The sequence below is a fragment of the Durio zibethinus genome, chromosome 3 (assembly GCF_047325235.1).
Source record: "Durio zibethinus cultivar Kanyao isolate XHJ-2024 chromosome 3, ASM4732523v1, whole genome shotgun sequence".
Lineage (NCBI taxonomy): Eukaryota > Viridiplantae > Streptophyta > Magnoliopsida > Malvales > Malvaceae > Durio > Durio zibethinus.
Genome location: NC_143164.1, coordinates 9592411 through 9611319, shown reverse-complemented (window position 1 = coordinate 9611319; position 18909 = coordinate 9592411). Strand labels below are relative to the sequence as shown.

The 18909-nt window shown below is 33.5% G+C and overlaps 2 protein-coding genes and 1 pseudogene across 8 annotated transcripts; all 3 read left to right on the top strand.

The window, feature by feature from the left end:
* The first annotated feature begins 400 nt into the window (after positions 1-400).
* LOC111299107 (uncharacterized) lies at positions 401-7823 on the top strand. Of its 3 annotated transcripts, none has more exons than XM_022894088.2 (7): positions 401-1188; positions 4186-4264; positions 4888-5039; positions 5796-5919; positions 6029-6214; positions 6413-6484; positions 6623-7823. In XM_022894088.2, exons 1-7 carry the CDS (start codon positions 794-796, stop codon positions 7445-7447), a joined length of 1833 nt encoding a protein of 610 aa, XP_022749823.2. In that variant the 5' UTR covers positions 401-793; the 3' UTR covers positions 7448-7823. The 3 variants fall into 3 exon arrangements, with proteins under 3 accessions (XP_022749823.2, XP_022749830.2, XP_089614549.1); XM_022894095.2 differs by having other exon boundaries at positions 662-1188; positions 6425-6484; XM_089758423.1 differs by having other exon boundaries at positions 779-1188; positions 1920-4264.
* LOC111299116 (Ubiquitin carboxyl-terminal hydrolase family protein) lies at positions 7801-11305 on the top strand. 2 transcript variants are annotated; one of them, XM_089758424.1, is made up of 3 exons: positions 7801-8427; positions 8583-8636; positions 9365-11305. In XM_089758424.1, the coding sequence occupies exon 3, from the start codon at positions 9402-9404 to the stop codon at positions 10653-10655; it is 1254 nt and encodes a 417-aa protein (XP_089614550.1). In that variant the 5' UTR covers positions 7801-8427; positions 8583-8636; positions 9365-9401; the 3' UTR covers positions 10656-11305. The 2 variants fall into 2 exon arrangements, with proteins under 2 accessions (XP_089614550.1, XP_089614551.1); XM_089758425.1 differs by having other exon boundaries at positions 8157-8427; positions 8588-8636.
* Positions 11306-12018: 713 nt separating this feature from the next.
* On the top strand, positions 12019-15301 carry LOC111299097 (SKP1-interacting partner 15 pseudogene; annotated as a pseudogene). Of its 3 annotated transcripts, none has more exons than XR_016340929.1 (2): positions 12019-13308; positions 14755-15301. The product of XR_016340929.1 is annotated as an SKP1-interacting partner 15 pseudogene, transcript variant X2 (transcript). The 3 variants fall into 3 exon arrangements; XR_016340930.1 differs by having other exon boundaries at positions 14713-15301; XR_016340928.1 differs by having other exon boundaries at positions 12020-13308; positions 14751-15301.
* Positions 15302-18909: the final 3608 nt, after the last annotated feature.

Genomic DNA, 18909 nt, shown 5'->3' with positions numbered 1-18909 from the left:
TTCAAGTTTAAGTACAAATAATCAAATTTTTATTGAATATAAAAATTAAATTTATTTTTACATATTATTCGAATCTAATTAATTAAACTTAATTTTTATCACAAATCAAGCTTGAATTAAAAAAATAAAATTTAATCAAATTTAAAGTAAAATTTTGAACCCCAAATTTCAAATAAAATTTAAACTTAATATTATATCAATTCAAATTAAATGAATTATACCTAGGCATATGTAAAGCATCACGCATATCACCCCAAAATGCGCTAACCTTTTTGCCCAAAATTCACTCCCACTTAAGTAATAACTAACCCCGCCTTTAAGTACGGCACATAAGGGCCGAAATGGTAATTCAATATGCCGTCCGACTTTAAAGCGACATCGTATTAAAGTTTTTTCCTTTGGCCACAAGACATCCAATCAAAAGTTAACCGGCGGGCGACCACCTTCAATTTTTTCCCTTAAGGGGTCACTTTCCTATTTTAACCCTATCAAACATTTTAAATCTATCGTTCTTCGTTTTTGCGAAATTTCCATTTGCCTTTTTTTTTTAATTGAAAAATAAATTTCCATTTGCTTCGACGTCCATTTCGTTCCAGTTGGCCTGAAATGCGAAACCCTTATTTGTTTTTTAGTGGTTTTTAGAAAATCCAAACCCTTTTATTTTGTTTATCATTTATAGAATCTTAATCAAAATCAAATTCATAACCATCTGAAATAGTTTTGTTGAATTCATATAAAATCAATTATTTAGAAACCTTAGATAGCTAAAATTTAATCCGACGGTGGTTATCAAATGGCGGATCAACAAGAAGAAGAGGACCTGAGAATGGCTCTGCGGATGAGTATGCAAAACTCGCCGCCAGAGCCGAAGAGTAGCAGGCCGAGAGAAGCTGCCAACTTAGCGACGACGAAGACGCCGGAGGAGAGCCGACGGTTGCAGCGTGAACTCATGGCAACCGCAGCTGAGAAACGGATGCTGGCGGCTGTTAAAAACGTTCCGGCTTCTAGTTCCCCTTCGAAGAGCGAAAGGGGCGGAGATTTAGGAAGGAAAGAGATGGAAATAAAAGCTAAAGAAGTGAATTTGGGTAATGAATTGTCGGAGGAAGAAGCTTATCAGTTATTTTTGATGGTTTTTGGGAGTGGTGTTTCGAAGGATATACTTGCTCAGTGGAGCAATCAGGGGATAAGGTAAAGTCTAGCTTTTTACTCATATTTTAAGATTTTAGTTTTTATTTTTTTCAATATCAAATTACTGCTGAGAAACTAGGAGCGAGGAAAAGAAATGATATTCAATGCTCAATTGAATTTCCATTAAATATGGTGGTAAAGGATATTGATCACGGGATAAATTGGCTGCTATATTTAAATATACTATATAGCATCAAGTTGCAACTTTTATATAGTGGAACTTTTTTATGCCTACTCCCTCGAGTAGAAACCACGTAACAGTATAGCATCATTAGGTGCTTCTTCATTATTATGGTATGAAGTCAACGACATTGCTCATTCCCATGCAATTACACAAGTCAAGCACATAAATGTTTAAGCTACTTTTCATGAAAATCTTGTAGGGACCAATTTCAATTGAATGAAGCTCCTTATATGCACATTTAGGGTACCTTTCAGCTCTAATCCACGCCAAGACCATGTCTACCTTCCATAAAAGTCTCATAGGGATGAACTTTAATTGAATGAAGCTCCTCATTTGCACATTTAGATTACTTTTCAGGTCTAATCCACGCCAAAACCATGTCTCCTTCCATGAATTTAATAAACTTTCCCCTTAGTTAAATTCTTCTGTGGCTTGTGTTGGTGTTGCCAATGGGATATATGAACCTGTGACTTTTGCTTTCTCTACTTTTATGTTTGACAAGTCTGACCATGGTCAACAATCCTGCTAATATTCCTTTTCAAACTAGGTCCAAATGGTGGCTCAATCCTTGTAATGTTCTTATCCTGTCCAAGTGTCATGTTGCCACTAGGGAATGCAATTTTCAAACGAGCTCTTCACATCTGGATGTGTTTGGCAAACGATGATAAGTTCTCTTTAAGAGATGGTACTTTATAGGGGAAACTCAGGATAATCTGCATGTTCTGCAGCTAATAAATATGAATATATGATGCTACGATTTTGCAGGATGGGTAGTCTCCCAAGGAAATCAAAGGCCATAAGTAGGAAGATAGAAATAGAGGTTTATAGTTTATACAACCTTGGCTGAGTGAATCAGTTGCCTTTTCATCAATTTTATCCTTGTGCTTAATCTTTAAGAATCAATTAGTAACACTTGAGGCAATGTGCTTGGACCTTAATGTGCAATTTCTTCTCATAAGTTGAACTCTTTGTTTTATTTATTTAGTTTCTCATTATAAAAGCAATGAGGTGAGCATGTGCTTGGATCATTTGTAGAATTCCTTCTCATAAGTTAAGATACATATGTTTTGGTTCATTTTGTTGCTTTTTAAAATAAGCACTTGGGTGATTATCTTGGGAAAGCACACCAATTCTCACATGATGCATCACCAGCCGCTTCAAAGATCATAGAGATGCTCAAGTAAAGTGCTTTTCATTCATGCAGTCGGTGATGAATATCATTATAGAGCTGAAATTCCCAATCAAATGCGATAAAAGGTTGCCGACAGATGAAACTTTGAACTTGATGTAATGTGGTAGGAGCTGACCATTCCTGAATATCTTTAACTTGTCTTCTATCAACTTTAAGACTTTTAGAAGTAACATTAAGGCTCCAAAATACAATACTTTGTGTCATTAATGAAAACTTTTTTTAAAGTTGTTATAGAGCCTTTCTTGGCAAATAACTTTCATAACTTGTAGATGAGTATGTTTTCCTCCTTACAAACTATATATTTAAATACCTGTAATGAAGAAACAACCAGTAAAAGGCTAAAATGATTGATTTTGGAGCGCAATTATACCATCCTTCAAAAGTGTTTAAAATGTGTGCTAAGGTTGGTTCACCCAAGACTTAATTAGTAGAATACCAGTTTTAATTAATATTTCTTTAAGTTAAATTTTCCTATCTGATCACCCTTTATATTCTTTGAATATGTGTTTTAATTTTACATTTCTTATAGTTAAAATTTTCTATCTGATCACTCGTAATAATCCTAGACAGTAACACATAAAATCCTAATCACCCTGGCTGTATAAGTCAGTTTACAAAATACAGAAGTTTACACCTTGTTTGAATATAAATATTGGAACATATCTTTTGATGTGATGTATACTGATATGTGATTTAAAACTGGTAAGAAGCGTGGGAGACAGGAAATTTTATATCAAAGGATCTTAGACATGAGTTGTAAATATGTCATATACAGTTATGAGGTGCTATAAAAATCATTTCTCTGGTTATCTGGAATGCTAAGGGTTTTAATCAGATTACAGACTAATAATGCTGCGAGTGCAAAGATAATTCATGAATAAAGTCTCTTGTTCTCAAGGCACAATAAAAGAAAGTCCAATCGCATTGTAAAATGTCTCTGAATCAAGAATGCATTGGCATGAAACCTTCGTATAAGAATTATTATGAATAGTCCCTGAAAATGTAATCCTTCATCGAAAAAGATGTTTTTCTGTTTTCTTTTGTGTGTGTGTGTTTGGGTGAATGGATGGGTGGGTGTGCAGGTGGGGGAATTGTAAATGAGCCAGAATTAAAATATTAAGGTATTGTTCTTGTATGAGGTGATTTTATTCATGTAATGCAGTTCACTTTTATAATTATTCCCATAATTGCAAAACTTCCTCCCTGATTTTCTTTATTGTAAAATACTAAGTATAGATAGTATTTTGAGGGGAAATTTTGGTTTAATTGCTTATCTCTGTGTTTATGGATATTGATTGGTTAAGGATACTAGCTCAGATTAGAAACCTATTGATGGATTTGCAATTGATTGATTAAAACTGTTTCTTCTATATGTCCCATCATTTTCTAGTATAACTGTTACGAACTGAGCTTGGTAGTTACTGGTTAGCAGAGTCTGGTGGTAGACGTGTTATTCTTCATTGAAAACTCATGGATGTTAGTTCTTGTCTTCTTGCATTTTGGATTTGTATTTTCATGGAAATATGTCAATTTCTTTAGCTGAGTACCAATGGTTAGCAATCTTCTGGAAGTTTCATATGCTTGTTTTTTATTGGCTAATACATGAAGAAAAATCCTGTAGGTTTAGCCTTGATCCAGAAACATCTATGGGCCTAGTGCAGCATGAAGGTGGGCCCTGTGGTGTCTTAGCAACCATACAAGTAATTCCTTAATTTCTTGCTTATGTGAGTTTCTTGCAGCAGGCAGCATGTGAATTGTTGATTAATTGTTTTGTGCGATTTGAAGTTCCTAAGCATTGGAAAATTATATTTTTTCTTATGTAACACCAGAACTTACTTATCATTATATCTTTGGAATGTTCTAATATTCTACAGTGACACTAGTACACCCACTAAAATTTGTTAAGAATATTCCTTCATTGGGACAGCTTGTTTTAATTGCTAGTCTATTAATGCTTGTTTTAATTGCTAGTCTATTAATATAGTACTCATAATATTGAATGTTGTTTCAATATGTTACTGAATGTTGTATCCACCTTAACTATAATTACATGAATCTGAACTTTAGAATTAAACTGTTTATTTAGCCAATGCTGCACTTTTCTTACTTTTTATGCAATTGACATAAGATATTAATTGCTAATTAAGATTCTTTGAGATACATGTTGAGTTGACACCACCGGATAGTTTCTAGGTTGGGCCTAGATCTTATGAGTAGCCTCCTTCTTTGATAGCCTTACAATATTTCTGTTTGTTCTGATGTTTACCTCATGATAATAGTCAATACTCTTATTGCTGAAATTAATATCTGTCTTTCTATACAGGCATTTGTTCTCAAACATCTTCTTTTCTTTCCGGATGAATTAGTTAAAGCTGCGCAAAGCATGCCAGAGAATTTGACTTCCAGGAGATTATCCAAAAACCATTATGTTGCATCAAATATTTTTGCTGCTTTTACTGAAGATGCAAAATCAAGGTGATTAGATTTATTACTGTAAATTGTACAGTATAAGCTAAACCGCACAAAGACACATGCTTTTAATTTATCATTTGCATTTTAAATTTTTTCTAGCTTTATGTTTCATCTAAAGAATGGAGTTAAACTGTTCAGGTAGTATTAATTACATTCTACCCAACAATGTTCATCTTTTTTCCTGCCAATTGTCATATTTGTTTTTGTTTTGTTAATCTTCAAATTACCACTTGCATGTCTTGGTGTTTTCTTCTATTGAGTTTCTTTGAAATTCAGTTCGGTTGTTTGCTTTTATTTTTATGGTTGCTAAATTCTTGTTTGCCATTAGAAAATCATTAAAAAAAAAGTGTGGTTTCCTGATCTTAACCTTAGCAGTCAAGTTGCATGTGCAATTTCTTTTACTACATGTGTTTGCACAGGCATATCTGCATATGAAATTTGGCCTAAAGGGCTATGGGGTGTATTTGCATCTTTGCTGTGTTTTGGTTTGGTTGAAGGTGTTAGCTCATTTTCATGAATGGCCATCCAAGAATGTCAAGATCTGATGTAATGTGAAATCTTGTGACAAATCTGAATGGACATTCATGATTGTTTGTAATGTGAACTGTTTGGGGTATCTTTTATGTTTTACTTCATTTCTGGAATAATCAATTTGAAAGGAATATTTGTTTTTTTTTTTTTTTTTTATAGCCGCTTTGCATTTCATTAATTGTTTGTTCTGTTATCTATCTCAATTTAAAATTTTGTTTCTGTTGACAGAACCCTAGTTAAAAGTATGGGTGAGATATTGTTTTTATGTGGAAATAATAAAAGAGCTGTGATTGCAACTTTGAGTTCTATTGGCCATGGTGTTGAAGGATCTGTAGACAGTTCAAAGGATGTGGTAAGTGGATTTGGGTTGACCTGAATATGTTGTTATTATGTTAATATTTTATTGTGTATAATGTTTTATGTGTTCTTAGTTGCTGATAAGTGTTTGTTTTATCGTACAGATCATTGCACAAGCACTTGATGGTCTTTCAATTGAATCAGCTTCTGATTTGCAGAAGGTTTTAAGAGTTGACACATACACAACACCGGCAAGTGCCTTTAAGAGGCTTGAAGCAATGATTCCAGTTTTTCAAAGTCGCATGGGAGCATTGCTATTCCTTATATCTGCCTTACTTTCTCGAGGATTGGTGGGTTTGTTTGCTTGAAGACTTGAAGACACCCATTTTGTCTTTATTTATGCATCAATTTTTTGATAGCTAGATAATGATTTTCTGTCGTTGCTGTTCTTGTTGTCATTACTTTAAGAGCAAGCATATATCTTTATGTTGGGACTATTTTGTTTGAACAATTATCTAATGACATATGTGCATCCTAATTTTATCTAGGACTGTGTTCAGGCTGACCGAGATGATCCTAGCCTTCCTCTAGTAACTGCACCGTTTGGGCATGCTTCTCAGGTACATAAAATTGTACATATCCTTTGAATGGATGGGACGTTGATATCTTAAATTTGATTCTTCCATTATTAAGTCTCTATGTTGCTCTCTTAGATGAGTTTTTGCTTTGTAATTGCATTTTATGTAACATTATTTCAGGAAATTGTGAACCTATTGCTCTGTGGGCAAGCTGTTCCAAATGTGTTTGACGGAAGGATGGATTTAGGTGGTGGCATGTTTCTGAAGGGTGTATCTACAAATGTGGAAGTTGGATTCCTCACTCTACTAGAATCCCTTAACTTTTGTAAGGTTGGCCAAAATCTAAAATGCCCAAAATGGCCAATATGGGTTGTTGGGAGTGAGTCCCATTATACGGTCCTATTTGCTGTGGATACAGCTGTTCAAGATGAGAATGAACTGGAAGAAAGAGAATCACAGATCCGGAAAGCTTTTGATGCCCAAGATCAGAGTGGAGGTGGTGGTTTCATTAGTGTGGAAGGTTTCCATCAGGTACTCAGAGGGATGAATATTAGACTTCCATCTGAAAAACTCGATAGCCTTTGCAGCTCAGGCTTCATTGTGTGGAGCGAGTTTTGGCAGGTTATTTTAGATTTAGACAATAGTTTGGGAGGTCTTAAGGATTCAACCGGACAGATGGGTAGAAAAATATTTGATCTTTACCATTTTAATGGGATAGCAAAATCAGATTTGAATGGCAGCCAAGCAACTTCTGGAGGTGAGACTCCTATACAAAGACCCAGGCTTACAAAATTGAGGGTTTCAGTACCCCCAAGGTGGATGCCGGAGGAATTCATGGCAGATGTAGCAGTTCCATCTGGTTCTGCTGAGAGTGAATCAAGTGGGAAAGGCACCGAAGTGGCTAAACCTGAACCTCCTCAGCATGCACCATTGGTGGACTGCATCAGAACGCGCTGGCCTCGTGCTGTTTGTAATTGGGTGGGTGATCCCCCTAGTATAGTCTGAATGTATATGAACCGTATGAGGGATCCTTTGGGCCTCCTGGTGTTTGGACTTGGGGGACATCGTGCTTCAAATTGGAAAACAAAATTTAGTTTAAAAAAAAAAAAAGGCCGGAAGTGGTAAACCTGGTTGCTTTTGTAACGACTCTGGGCAAATGAAGGGAGGTTATTTTTCTGGTTGTCTGTTTCAGCCGATGTGCATCATCACCATTTATGTTGTGTATTTGCTGTGGGATCGACATTCTAATTCAATTTTCATATGTTTAGATACTGAAGGAAAAAGATAATATCATCTCTTTTCGAAAATGAAATCTGCATTCATGCATTTGTCTTTGCTTTCTGTCAGGAAAGCTTTTCAATATAGGCATGTCATTTGTCAATTACAGTGAAGTTCTTCACTTGGTCCAGTTGGTCAAGTTTTTGTGACGAATATTAGGAAAATAAAAATTATTGAGAAAAAAAACATGTTTTTATTGTTTTTATTAATTTTCCAAATTTAAAAAATAAAAAGAATTCTTACGATCGAAAAGGAAATTCTTGGTCAAAAAAAATAAAATAAACGAACAGGAAATGGTGGTATTTTAACAAAATGAAAGAAAAACACTTAAAATTATTTCTTAGTGGAAAGAGTACAACCGGCGCTTCATCAGTGCCGACGCTCTCAGCTCATTTCCCTCTTTTCCTTTCCTCGTTTCTCTTTTTTTTTTTTTTTGAAAGTTCTTAATTTATCTTTAAATTTTTTATCCTGCTATATATTTACTTGAAGAGAATATTAAGAATATAAGCTCTTCGGGCGACCTTCAAATATCAACTCCAATGACTGCCGATTGATACAACGATAGTCGGCGTTTCTCTCACTCTTTTTCTTTCAGCCATACACGCGCTAAAGTTAGTGGATTTATCTTATTCTTCCCCTAAACGGCAGCCAAAATGAATAATGTCATAGGATTATTCTCTAAGCCCAATCTAACCATTCAGATTCAGGTAAAAATTATGTGTATAAAGTTTGATTCTTTCCTCTATTAGGTGTTCGTGAAAATGCCTATGAGAACCGTTTGACGGTCTTTCCTAGATGAAATCTACTTTTTCTTTTATTTTCCTTTTCATATATTATTATCTGACTGGGTTCGCTTGTTCAGTGCAGATGAAGGTGCTGCTGTATCCGCTGCAAAATATTGTACTTCAGTGTACTGGTTGGTCTCCTTTTATTGACTACTTTCCCCTATTCAGCACACTATAATTTGGCTTTGCTCTTGTTCTCCTAGGATTTCTAAGGATATTTCAGAAACTTGATTAGTAGTAAATCCATCATTTCTACTAGTATTAATTAAATTATAAAGCCGTCGAATATAAATTTCTGAAAATGGCCTTGAATTGTTCAAAACTACTTTAATATAAAATTAAGAAAGTAATCATACTGTTGACATGGGTTTGCTTCATAGTTAATGGGTATTCATTCTTGTTTCCAGAGTGAAGAACCTTAATTGAAAATTTTCTTAGTTGGCATTTAGGTAATGAACCTTTCTTTTTATTTTTGTTTTTAAATTTTAATGTTTGCTTGAATTTTGGCATAATGTAAGTTGTTAATTGGATTGCTCGATGGAAGTTTATTCTGCACTTGCATTAAAGCACATATTAGACTTATGTTGCTCAATTTTGGAAAAGTTTTGAACATTGGTTCATTGGCATAAACATGCCTGTAGCATTAAATATTTCTTTTTTTTTTTTTTGAAATATTTGTAGTATTTAAGTATTTAGTACAAGGTCTGGTAAAAAAAAAAAAAAAGTATTTAGCACAGCTCTCTAAGGAACTGGTGGAATGTTCTCTTGGCAAATTGTTACATTTCATTTATTTCTAATTTCGGTAGAGAAAGTTAGATATGATTTCCTTTTATTATTTTATTTTCTGTGCACTTAACAGGTCTAGCCTTGGAGAAAAAAGACATACTAAGTAGAGTATGATGATTAGTAGAAGATTTTTCTGGGGGTTGACTTGTTGCCACTGTAGGCTCTACTCTCAGCCTTCCCTTTATCAGTTTCGAAACTTCTCTCTTTGGTCAATGAAGAAAGACCCAGATCTTGAATCAGCCCTTTCACGAAATCGTCGTTGGATAGTCAACAATCAGATTAAAAACATAATACTTAGATGCGCAAACCAGGTGGCACCTGTGAAGCACCTTCAGAAGAAGTTTAAGACTCTTGATCTTCAAGGCAAAGCTCTCAATTGGCTCAAGAAGTATCCCTGTTGCTTCGAAGTTTATCTTGAGAATGATGGGTATCATTGTAGATTAACAAAGCGGATGATGCATTTGGTTGAAGAGGAAGAATCAGTGAAAGATATGCAGGAGCCAGTATTTGTACAGAAATTGGCAAAGTTGTTAATGATGAGCATGAATCAGAGGCTTAATATTACAAAACTTAATGAGTTGAAACACAGTTTTGGATTTCCAGATGACTACATTATTAGAATTTTACCCAAGTATCCAGATATGTTTCGACTTGTTAATAATGGTTGGAGGAAGAGTTCAATGGAGATTGAACTTCTGGCATGGAGCCCTGATTTGGCAGTTTCTGCTGTTGAAGCCTCAGCTCAGAAACAGGGATTGGAGCCTTGTTTTTCATGTTCATTACCTTCATCTTGGGTTAAATCATGGCAGAGGTTTCAAGAATTAAATGCAATTCCCTACGTCTCACCTTATTTAAATCCTAGAGGTTTAGAGGAGGGATCAAAGGAAATGGAGAAGAGAATTGTGAGCATTGTGCATGAGTTGTTGTCATTGACCCTGTGGAAGAAGTTATCAATTGTAAAGCTAGGCCATTTTAAGAGAGAGTTTGCTTTACCTGAGAAATTGAATGTTTTGTTGCTCAAGCACCCTGGCATATTTTACGTGTCCAATAAGTATCAGGTTTACACTGTGCTCCTTAGAGAAGCTTATAATGGGCCAGAATTGGTTCATAAGGATCCACTAGTCATTGTGAAGAATAAATTTGGTGAATTGATGCAGGAGGGGCTTCACGAATATAACCAGAGGCGCTATGTAGTGAATTTGGAAAAGAAGAGGAAAGGCATGAATTTGGTAAAGTCAGAGAGAAGGAAAGATGGAAGTGTTGAAATGTCTGATCAAGATGATAGTGGTGATAAGTTAGGAGGTTTATTTGACCCGGAAGAGAGAAAACGATTTTATAAAGTTCTCTTTGATGAAGGGGATTGATAAAATTAATATGAGGCGATTTTAATATCATACTCTTTGTATCAAGGGATGAAGAAAACTACAAACTAGCAATGAACAAAGAATGGGGAAGGCTACTCCAGCAGCACCAACCACTCCTCGAGCTGAAAACTGAAATAGTTGAAATATTGAATGTTGTGAGGGACTCTCTTGGCTAGCCAATGCTCTACGAATTCCTCTGTCAATCAATGCTAGATATCTTCCAGTTCCAATCACTAAAAAGCATGTTTCTGATGGCTATGACTAGGTTAAGGTAAATGTGATTGTCAGGTGCTGCAAATTTTATCATTCCAACTGAAGTTTCTGAATCAGATTCAGTTTCTTCAAGCCCCATTCTGAGTGGCTTCAACTCAACTCCAATATGGATACTCCAAAGTTCTTATTTTCAACTCTATCCCCATATTTAATAGCTCTTATTATGGAGATTAAATTTTTTTTTCCTTACCAATAGTTTGTTGTTTCTTTTGTAGGTAATTAGCAGAAATTTGCACCTTTAAATTTGTATTACTGTTGGCGATAGATTTTTGCCATGTATTATTAGTTATAATCCTAAATCATCAACTTCCATTGTTGTTCCAACTAGTGAGAAAGCTTTGTCAAGGTAGCACTTTCATTTGATTTTATTAAACCTAATAGTTCGTTTGTCTTTGGTAGATGAGATCTTGATTCTTGACAAACCCAGATCCAAAGTTGGGATCAAAACCAGACCCACCCATCTGATTTAAGAATGGTCCAGATACGTGCGCTGTAGAGATTGGTATGTCCAAAACTGAACAAATCAATCAAGCTGGACTGATGTCTGAACGACTTCCATTGTAAAAGGAAACTGAACCTTTTTAAAAATAAGTTTTTTTAATTAAAAAAAAAATCTCAGTCGGTAAATTTGTTTGGAGACGTGTACTAGATCTGAGTTTTTCCCTCTTCTTTTTTATGATTCATCATTAGCATAACCCAAAATGGTATAATATTCTTGTAACAAACATTTTGTCCTTACCTTCCGAAACTTTAACAAATTTAAATACTAGTTTCTATGTATGTATCTGACTTGGATTATAAAAATAAATTTAATATTATTAATTCATGAGTATTTTAGTCAGTGTATTCTTTTGATTATATGTTTTTTTCAATTTTAATTTTGATAATTTTTAAGCAAAAAATTATAAATATCTTGATAAAATTAAAATTAAAATTCAATTCATTCGTTAATTCCACGTGGACGTAAAACATTGGTTTTGCAAGTAGAGGGACCAAAAAGCAAAACTCTTTAAAAAACTTTAAATATCAGCAAAAATGATTAGATGGTTGGATGCATTGGCGGTCCATTCAAGGGTAATTTAGGGGAATAAAAAAATACGTCAAGATTGAAACGACAAACCGTCGACTCCTTGGCCACGTTTACAAAAAAACACGGTCTCTTTACGCTACCCCCAAACTCTGACCAAGCCTCCTGCATTTCAATCCCGTGATTCCCTGCTTCGCATCGCATTCTCATTCTCTACGAAAAAAATGGAGGATTCTCCGATCAACAGTCTTCCGGAGGACACACTTCACCAGATCTTCTCTTCCCTCTCGCTTCGTCAAATCATGATCTGCCGCTCCGTATGTAAGCTCTTTAACCAAATCCTGACGTCCTCATCTTTCATCCACCACATCTCCACCCGGTCCCATCTCAACCTACTCGGTCTCCGTCGTCCCCCTCATCACCACCACCACCATAATCACAGTCGCCACGTGTCCCTTTTTACTTCCCTCCACATGTACGACCCCGATCAAAACCAGTGGCTTCGATTCAACCTCGATTTTCTTCCCTTCCTATCTCCTCACCCTGTCGCGTCTTCACTCGGCCTACTTTACCTCTGGGCCAACTCACCTGACTCGCCTGACTCGGACAAGTCACTCATCGTTTGTAACCCCTTGACTCGCCAATACAGAGTCCTCCCTCGACTCGGCTCGGCCTGGTCACGCCATGGCTCGGTGCTGGTTGACTCAAGGAACGGAGTCATGGTCTTAACAGAACTCGCTGCTCTTTACTTCTCCTTTTCTCAAAAAACCCAGCAATGGCTCAAATTCTCTTCAAATTTACCTTCAAAACCCCGAAGCCCTATCTTCGTTTCCAACTCTGTTTTCGCCCTTTGCGACGTTGGATCGCCGTGGAGAAGTAAGTGGAAATTATTCACTTGCGCTGTCAAAAACATGTTAAATTCAAATGTGATGAACAATAACTGGGAATGTTTGGAAAGGCACGAATGGGGGGACATTTTCGATATCATTAAACGACCGCGTTTAATATGCGGCAATGGGAACAAAATCTTGATGATTGGGGGGTTAAAATTGAGTTATTCGTTGAATCAATCTTGCTTGACGATTTTGATATTGAGGTTGGATTTGGAAACAATGGAGTGGGAAGAGGCGACAAGGATGCCGGAGGAGATGCACCTGTGGTTTCAGGATAGTAAGTTTAAAGTGTTCGGGGGAGGGAATAGGGTATGCTTTTCGGGGAAGAAGGTGGGGAGGTTGGCTCTTTGGGATGGCTGCGAATGGCGGTGGATTGATGGGGTGCCCGGAAATGGGGATGAGCTTTACAGCGGATTTATGTTTGAAGCTAGGCTTACCGCGGTTCCTTAATTCATGCTTGGTATGTCCTTACAATGTTTATTAATTTCTTCTTTTTAGTGAAATGCACGATTCATGATAGTGCAAAAACAGTTTAGTCTGTTGTCAAGATTGAAAAGTGAGAATTGTGTTCGATTTGTTGTCAGGCAATGTTCACTTGTTGCTGATAATGAAAAAACAAAAGAATGTTATATTTCTTCTATTACTGTTTTCAGTTCCTGATTGAGACATTGAATTCACATATAGAAAAGAAATGATAGCTTTTGTGTTTATTTGTAACCATGGGGTGTTTTTCTCTGGGGGAATATGGAATTTTTTTGAAATTAATGGAAGAAGCGAGCGTTACGGGATTATTATATGATGCATTGTCAATGTTAATGGTTTTTGTTCATCATTTACTAATCTGTACTTTAGATACTGCAATTGCTAAGAATAACATTACGGTTAGTGCAATTGCTAAGAATAACATTATGGTGTGTTTATTAGAATATTATTAGTGATTTATGGAGTATCTGGGAATCAAAAGTATGAAGTCATAGTTCCTATTGATAGCATAGCCTTTTCAAGGATGTATAATAAAGGCACCAGCTGGAAGAGCCTTGAATTAATTCAAATGGTGCTTTAGATATATTCTTTTGGCTGACAGATTGCTCTTCTAAGCCTCCCTTTGTGGGCTTAAAGTGAGGAGGCATTTCATCCTCCATGAGGGGAGGGATAAGCTTCAAAGAAAAAGGGCATAACCCCCTTTGTTTGTTTTGGGACTCCGGAGGGGTGAGGGAGGGTGGGAGGTGAATTTTCAATTGATAATTAAAATATGTAATTGTATATAAGAGTGAAGATTCAAATGAATCTGGAATATAATTTGTATGTTTAAGTATGTATTGGATCTTAACATAAATATTAGTTGTAATACCTTAAAAATCACTCTTCAGCTACGAATTCAAGTACACATGCAAGAAAGAGGAAAAGAAAAGGAAAAAGACATTATTTGATATGATTTGGCCATATTGTTACTCTTTAGCTTCAAATTCACATGCAAATCACATCCAAGAAATAGGAAAACAAAAAGGAAAAACACATTAGTTCATATGATTAGGCCATATTGTCACTACTATTTTAGCTTGTTTTGATTTTGGTCATTTACCACATTAGAAAGAATTCATAGCATAAAAATTAAAGCAAACATAAGGCCCTGAATAGGGAAGTGTTGGCTTTAGTAGAACGAAGCTAATCATACAATTATGCTAAAACTTTGTCCGCTAGGGATATACATTGTCATGCTTCAAGATGCACTAAAAGAATGTCTTTAGAAACACTTGTTGTGGGTGGGCGAGAATGAATAGTTGTGCAGGAATTCTTCAGGAGCCTTTGTCTTTTGAATATGTGTTGTCCAGAATATCATTATAATGTTGTTTGTATATGATAGGCGCCATCACTGCCTTCTAATTTAGATGCTAATCACAGATAGATTGGGAGAGCTTGAATATGATTTATCAGCATTGATCACATCATGAACTTCGGGCATTAGAAGACCCACTTCTGTTTTCACAGGAAGATGAATGGATGGAACACACAGATAATACCTGACTGATTATCAACAAATATTTCCTTCTGATCATAAGAAAATGGTAGGTGGAAAGAAAGTGGATGAGGACATAGAAGGGTTGGTATTAAGCACATTACCTAGCTTACCATTACTAGTTTCCTGCATTCGAGCATGTATTTGGCTCAGTAAGCTGGGACATGGTCCACAATTCTAGGGAGCTCAGGATTTTCTTACTACCTGTTATTTTAACCAGGCATCTTTTCTGAACTTTCGCTTGCTACTTTCTTAGTGTTGCTATTGTCATCAGTGTAAATGCTTCCGCAGGTTTATCTGTAGAAATTATATGTAGTCATTAGATAGGTAGTTCACCAAGTTATCAGAAGCTATAATAGTAGTATAACATATGGACAGGTCTTTTCTTTTGTAATGGAAGTCAGATAATTCACAACTTGGTGATTGATTTCCCTTATGACATTTAAGCACTTGACGACCTGACGGACGAAGGGATTTTTTGAGGGATCGATCTTAAAAGCGTTTTTCATGACCAGATGGATCTTTAAAAACTTGTGAGATATGCTTCAATGAAAATGGTTCCCTAATCGGTTGGGCGTGGATTAAAAAGAAAAGATCTGGTAAAATTTTCAAATTGGACCTAAGTAAAGATTCCAAAAGTTGAACCAACCCTCTAATCCATCCTGAATCTAATGTGTTTCACGCATTTTTATAGCATTTTATTCACGCTATATACAGAGTTTAGCCCAAAATCAATCTCTTTCATTTGCGCCAAATGCTGTTTTACGTAAGAAGGTTTGGTTACGAAGAATTTGAGATTTTTTTTTAGAATTTGTATTTATGAGAGTGTAATTCTTACTTTTGGTTTTTAAGTATACGATTTTTGAGATAATTTTAGTTTCTTTAATAGTACTTAAAAGTTTTGGAATAAAAAACTCATTTTTTCATGAAATTTTTTAAGATTCAAGAAGGAAAATTATTTTTATCACAAATTTGACCTAAATAAAATATATTTTGTTTTTGTTTTATTTTTTTTGAAAATCAATGTATGATAAAAAAATTTAATTTTTTTTTAACAAACATCGTGTTGAAAATAAATAATACAAATATTGTGTTTGTTAAAAACTTGACATAGTATTTGAGTAGTAAATTTTTTTATTTTATCACTCGAATATTGAATTTATATGTTTTAAAATATAGTAATTTTTATTATTTATTGTATTTTTTAACAAAAATATAATATTTGAATTGTAATTTTTTAACATATGATTGATTTCATCTCGAGACACGTGTCAATCGGCCTTGGTTTTTCCTGCCTTGAGATCAGTTGCAGACTCTGATGCTGTGTGGGAGAGGTTTCTGCCTTGTGATTATCACGAAATCATTTCAGGATCCTCATCGCCATCACTGCTTTCATTGCAAAGAAGAATCTTTTATTTTCATCTCTCTTTTCATCCGCTCCTCGTTGAAAATGGTAGCATGGTAAAGCCCAAATTGACTCTTGATCAACTTTTCTCTGTGCTACGAGAACACGACCGCATTTTTTGGAAATTTTCTAGGTGTAATCAATTATTGTATTTTAAAGAAATACAGTATAGTAATTATTTATTATAAAATTTTTAAAATATATAAAAAATTTATTTATTATGTTTTTTTAATATAAGTGTAATAAGTGATTATCATAATTTATTTAAAATAATCAAATATTAATTTTTTAAAAACTAAAAGCAATAACGTGTATATTATAATTTTTTTAAGTAAGTAATTATTGTATTTTTTTAAAATTAAACGTAATAATTATTTATTGTAATTTTTTAAAACATATAAAAGCTCAATTATTACATTTTTTAAAAGATAAATTCAATAATTGATCATTATATTTTATTAAAAATATTCAAATATTATATTTTTCAAGTTAAACATAATTATTATTCATTGTAATTTTTTGAAAATAATCAATTATTACATTTCTTTAAAACTAAATACAATAATTATTCATCGTAATCTTTTAAAAATATATGTATAATCAATTATTACTACAATTAATACAGTAATTGATGACTATTTTTTTTTTTATAGTTGAACACATGAATATTATATTTTTATGATTTAAAACATATTATTTATCGATTAATTTTATTGACAAATTATTATATTTATTGTATATAATAAAAGATATTATAATCAAAATACATTATTAAAAAATTTAATTTTTCATCAACCAAATACAAAAATCTAATGATCTCATACTAAAAAAAATAACTTTTTATTAAAAATCTATACTTTTTAAAGATTATATTTTCTCCGAAAATTTAAAATTCTACAAACAAACATCCCTAAATATAACCCAAAACCTCCACTAGGGCCGAGATCAGTAACCACGTACTTGAATTTTGTAGACACGTAGCAGGCTCTTTGCTTAAGAAACTTGTCACGTTCCAATAGACCCTATTCAATTTTTAAAATTTAATAATACATATGTAATTAGCTAATACTATACATGTAATTAGTATGCAAAAATTAGTGGTTTTTCTATATTGATACCATTAAATTTTATTTTAAATTTATTTTAAGAAGGTAAAAAATAAATTTTAATCTTTACTTTTTACATTTATTTTAATTTTAAAATGCTAATAATTTTCTTTCACTATAAATATAAATTTAACTCACGAATTCAAAATTTTTTTTTACATATTATTATTGATTTTTTTATTACATATTTTTTATCTTATTTTGATTTTGATTTTCACTTATTTTTAATTGAAATTCTTTCTTCAATTTGTTGTTACCAAACTAAGGGTTATAGTTTTTTTCCTTATGAATTTGATTAAATTTATAAATGATTTGTGCATTATATAATATTGTGCATTATACTTTTATATATTTAATTTTGTCAATGTTATATTAAATAACAAAATATTAGAAAAAATAATACTATAATATTAACCTCATTGACATAAAAATTCTAGTTATACTACCGATACATCAAACATAATTATGAAAAGATAATTTTATATTTCATATGTGTTTCATGTTTTCAGGTTGTATTATTTGAAGTTAACTATTTTTTTTTTTTTTTAGGTTGAAGATGTTATTAAGGGATTTAATTCGTGTAGAGAGCAGCTTTGGGAAAAAAATATCGTTGACAGAGAGTAATGTAGTGATGCTGCATTAATTGAGTGAATTGGAAAGAAGTAAAGTTGGTGTCAGGATTCAAGACCAGCAAGAAAATATCTATAATAAATAATGATATATAGTTCTAATACTTAAAAAACACATGGAAGTGGCGGTACGTCCCAAAAGTTTTATTACTGCTAGAGTCGGACAAACATGTCCTTTTAAAATTCTTACCAAGCCCAACGCTTTCATATTGTGTCAAGGATATATATAAGTGTTGGGATCATTATTCTGTCCTTTAAAAAGTACTAAATTACTTTTTTAACGTAGAAGAGATAATAATTTAAAAGTAAAATAAAATTGTATACATTAAAATTAAAATTTTAAAATTTTCAGATATTATTTTAAAAAATTATGAATTAATTAAATTAAAAATTGAATTTAATAATAAATAATTAATACAAGAGAGATTATTGATCCAAGAGAAAATATACTTTGTGAAACTACTTTGGTCTTCCAAGCGTTTGATTAAGCGCATTAATTAATCTTTGGATTTAAGTAATAACAAATTACGAGTATACTACATTGGAGAAGAAAAAAAAAGGATAAAAATGCATTTGTTTTGATGCAATAAAATGGACGATATAATGTGTAGCAAAACCAACATTGAATCCAGAAATTAAAGACCTGATGTGATGGGTTAAGTTATTGATTCTTTTGGGGTTGGATAAATTTTTCCCTAACACTGATTACAAAAAGAGGAAAGGGAACGAGATTGGGTTCCTTTGGTTTTCTGATCCCCTGTGGATACTTTATGAGGCAGTAACATCAAACACAAACAAGTCGACAAAATTTGGACAACACGTGGATAATTATTAAATAATTAAAAATAAAAACAATCGTTTTCTTTCACGGAAAAGCAACTTACCGGCAACGTGACTCCATCTC

What these genes read in the sequence shown, in the direction of transcription:
- LOC111299107 (XM_022894088.2), top strand. Translation starts at nt 794, where the DNA reads ATGGCGGATCAACAAGAAGAAGAGGACCTGAGAATGGCTCTGCGGATG. An exon ending in ACTGAAGATGCAAAATCAAG is followed by an intron (nt 5,040 to 5,795) that starts GTGATTAGATTT and finishes TTCTGTTGACAG; the next exon opens with AACCCTAGTTAAAAGTATGG. An exon ending in TAGACAGTTCAAAGGATGTG is followed by an intron (nt 5,920 to 6,028) that starts GTAAGTGGATTT and finishes TTTATCGTACAG; the next exon opens with ATCATTGCACAAGCACTTGA.
- LOC111299116 (XM_089758424.1), top strand. Translation starts at nt 9,402, where the DNA reads ATGATGATTAGTAGAAGATTTTTCTGGGGGTTGACTTGTTGCCACTGT.